At 48.5% G+C, this 2,500-nt stretch overlaps 1 protein-coding gene across 4 annotated transcripts in view; it reads left to right on the plus strand.

The window, feature by feature from the left end:
* The window catches only part of mbnl3 (muscleblind-like splicing regulator 3), a 24,853-nt gene that overhangs the window by 16,376 nt on the left and 5,977 nt on the right, over nt 1-2,500 (plus strand). For 2 of the 4 annotated variants that reach the window (XM_083686308.1, XM_083686306.1), the window contains 3 exons: nt 769-951; nt 1,261-1,464; nt 1,796-2,035. In XM_083686308.1, the coding sequence (XP_083542434.1) occupies nt 769-951; nt 1,261-1,464; nt 1,796-2,035 (627 nt within the window). The remainder of the gene's footprint in view (nt 1-768; nt 952-1,260; nt 1,465-1,795; nt 2,036-2,500) is intronic. The other 2 variants (XM_083686307.1, XM_083686309.1) reach the window with 1 other exon arrangement.

The following is a 2,500-nucleotide window of genomic DNA, read 5'->3' on the forward strand; positions in this document are numbered from 1 at the left end:
GTGGTCTAGCTTGGTTCAGGAGGGTGAGATTGTGCCATGTGTTTTCTGTCCCCTGAGATTACCCTTTGTCAGCGTGGTTCCAGGGACTGCAGCGTGCAAGTGAGCAAATAGCCAAACCTGGCAGAAATACAGTCATATCTGTTTCAACAGTGTTTCCACCTCTCCCTCCAGATCTCAGTATTCCTTTTGCAGTACATTTTCTCATGAAATAACTCAACACTAAATACTAAGTCTTAACTGGTACTGAAATGGTAATTCGGTCAAACAGGATAGCTCATGAATGGAAAGCAATTAACGAGAATTTAGAATTTAGCAACAATTTAATTGGATTTTCCCAGATATCCTTGACGCTCCCAGTGTGGCATATTTTAATAAAAAGCACTAGAAATTGAATTCTGAGCTCTTGTAAATTACCCTCCATCATGTACCATCTCCTGTGACTTAATTAGCATTTTATTTCAGTCCCAATTATTACTAATTATCTGCTCTACCGTTCTACCCTACTCTGTCATGTTCTACCCTACTCTGTCATGTTCTACCCTACTCTGTCATGTAGAGCTCTGCAAATTATATACAATATTTGTATTACAAAACTTGTTTTACTGTCTGCATTTGTATATTTCATCTCATGCTGACATACGATGTGAAACTAGATGAGCGTTTCCTCTTCTGTGAAGGGGGGCCTGTTGTGTTTTGGGGGCGTTGTCACGGAAACCCCAGTTGGATGTATCATCTCAATCTCCCCCCCCCCCCCCTTTCCTCTCCCAGGGCCGCTGCACCCGTGACAACTGTAAGTACCTGCACCCCCCTCCGCACCTGAAGACCCAGCTGGAGATAAACGGGAGGAACAACCTGATCCAGCAGAAGACAGCGGCGGCCATGTTGGCTCAACAGATGCAGTTCATGCTTCCAGGAGCCCAGCTGCAACCCATAGTGAGCAGCCAACACTATGTAATAAAGCATCTTTTATATTTTTAAGTACATTTTGAACAGTTAGTGTTCATTAAGGTGATCCAGTTATAGGGATTTCTATGTGTCTCTCACTCTTTCTCTGCCCTTCTCTCTCTCTCTCTCCCTCTCCCTCTGTCTCTCTCTCCCTCTCCCTCTGTCTCTCTCTCCCTCTCCCTCTCTCTCCCTCTCTCTCTCTCTCTCTCTCTCTCCCTCTCCCTCTGTCTCTCTCTCCCTCTCCCTCTCTCTCCCTCTCTCTCTCTCTCTCTCCCTCTCCCTCTCCCTCTCTCTCTTTCCCTCTCTCTCTCTCAGACTACGTTCCCAATGACGCAGTCTCTGGCCACCAGTCCCAGTATGGCGTTCAGCCCGTACCTGAGTCACATGGGCCCAAGCATGGGCCTGATGCCCGAGCTGCTGCCCAACGGCCCCCTGCTGGTCCCAGGGAGCCCGACTGGCCTCACAGCCATGGGCAACGGCAACTCTGCACAGAAACATGTGCGCACAGACAAGCTAGAGGTGTGTGTGTGTGTGTGTCTACGTGTGTCTACATGTGTCTGTGTGTATACTTGATTGTATTTGTATATGTATATGTGGTGTGTGTGTGTGTGTCTGCATGTGTGTCTACATGTGTCTGTGTGTATACTTGATTGTATTTGTATATGTATATGTGGTGTGTGTGTGTGTGTCTGCATGTGTGTCTACATGTGTCTGTGTGTATACTTGATTGTATTTGTATATGTATATGTGGTGTGTGTGTGTGTGTGTGTGTGTGTGTGTGTGTGTGTCATACTCACTATATCCCACTCTTAACCTCCGTACCCGTCCCCCCTTTCTGTTGGTGTACCAGGTATGTCGGGAGTTCCAGCGGGGTAACTGCACGCGGGGCGAGGGCGACTGCCGCTACGCCCATCCCATGGAGGCGGCCATGGTGGACGGCAGCGAGAACTCTGTCATCGTCTGCATGGACTACATCAAGGGCCGCTGCAGCCGTGACAAGTGCAAGTACTTCCACCCCCCCGCTCACCTGCAGGCCAGGATCAAGGCTGCCCAGCACCAGGCCAGCCAGAACGCAGCCACCGCCGCCATGGTGAGTCCTGGTGACGCTCAGCCCAGCCAGCCAACCATTTACAACCAGTCCCTTCACACGTTTTGCGTAGAGTTGGAGGTTTGCTGTTGCAATGCGAAAGGCGAAAAGAAATAACAGTGCTCGCATTTGACCCACTTGAGATTTGAGAATGTATTCTTGGATGTGTTTTTTCTGATCTGCTGGAGGCTTGTGATGATGCTGGCCCTTTGTGTCGAAAAGCAACAGGAGCAAGAACTGGCAGTGGGATAAACCTGTAAACAGACTGCCTGCATTGCAGGTGCAGAAAAACAGAGAGAGAGAGGGTGAGAAAGAGAGAGAGACAGAGAGAGAGAGAGAGAGAGAGCGCGAGAGATATAGAAAGAGCAAGGAAAATAAATGGGAGATTGATATTTTACGAGTGATAAATGTTTGAAGCACCTTTTCACTAATGCTTGTTGGTTGATATCGGCCGGTTCACTGGTCTGC

The sequence above is a fragment of the Argentina silus genome (assembly GCF_951799395.1).
Source record: "Argentina silus genome assembly, chromosome: 15".
NCBI classification, from domain to species: Eukaryota; Metazoa; Chordata; class Actinopteri; order Argentiniformes; family Argentinidae; genus Argentina; species Argentina silus.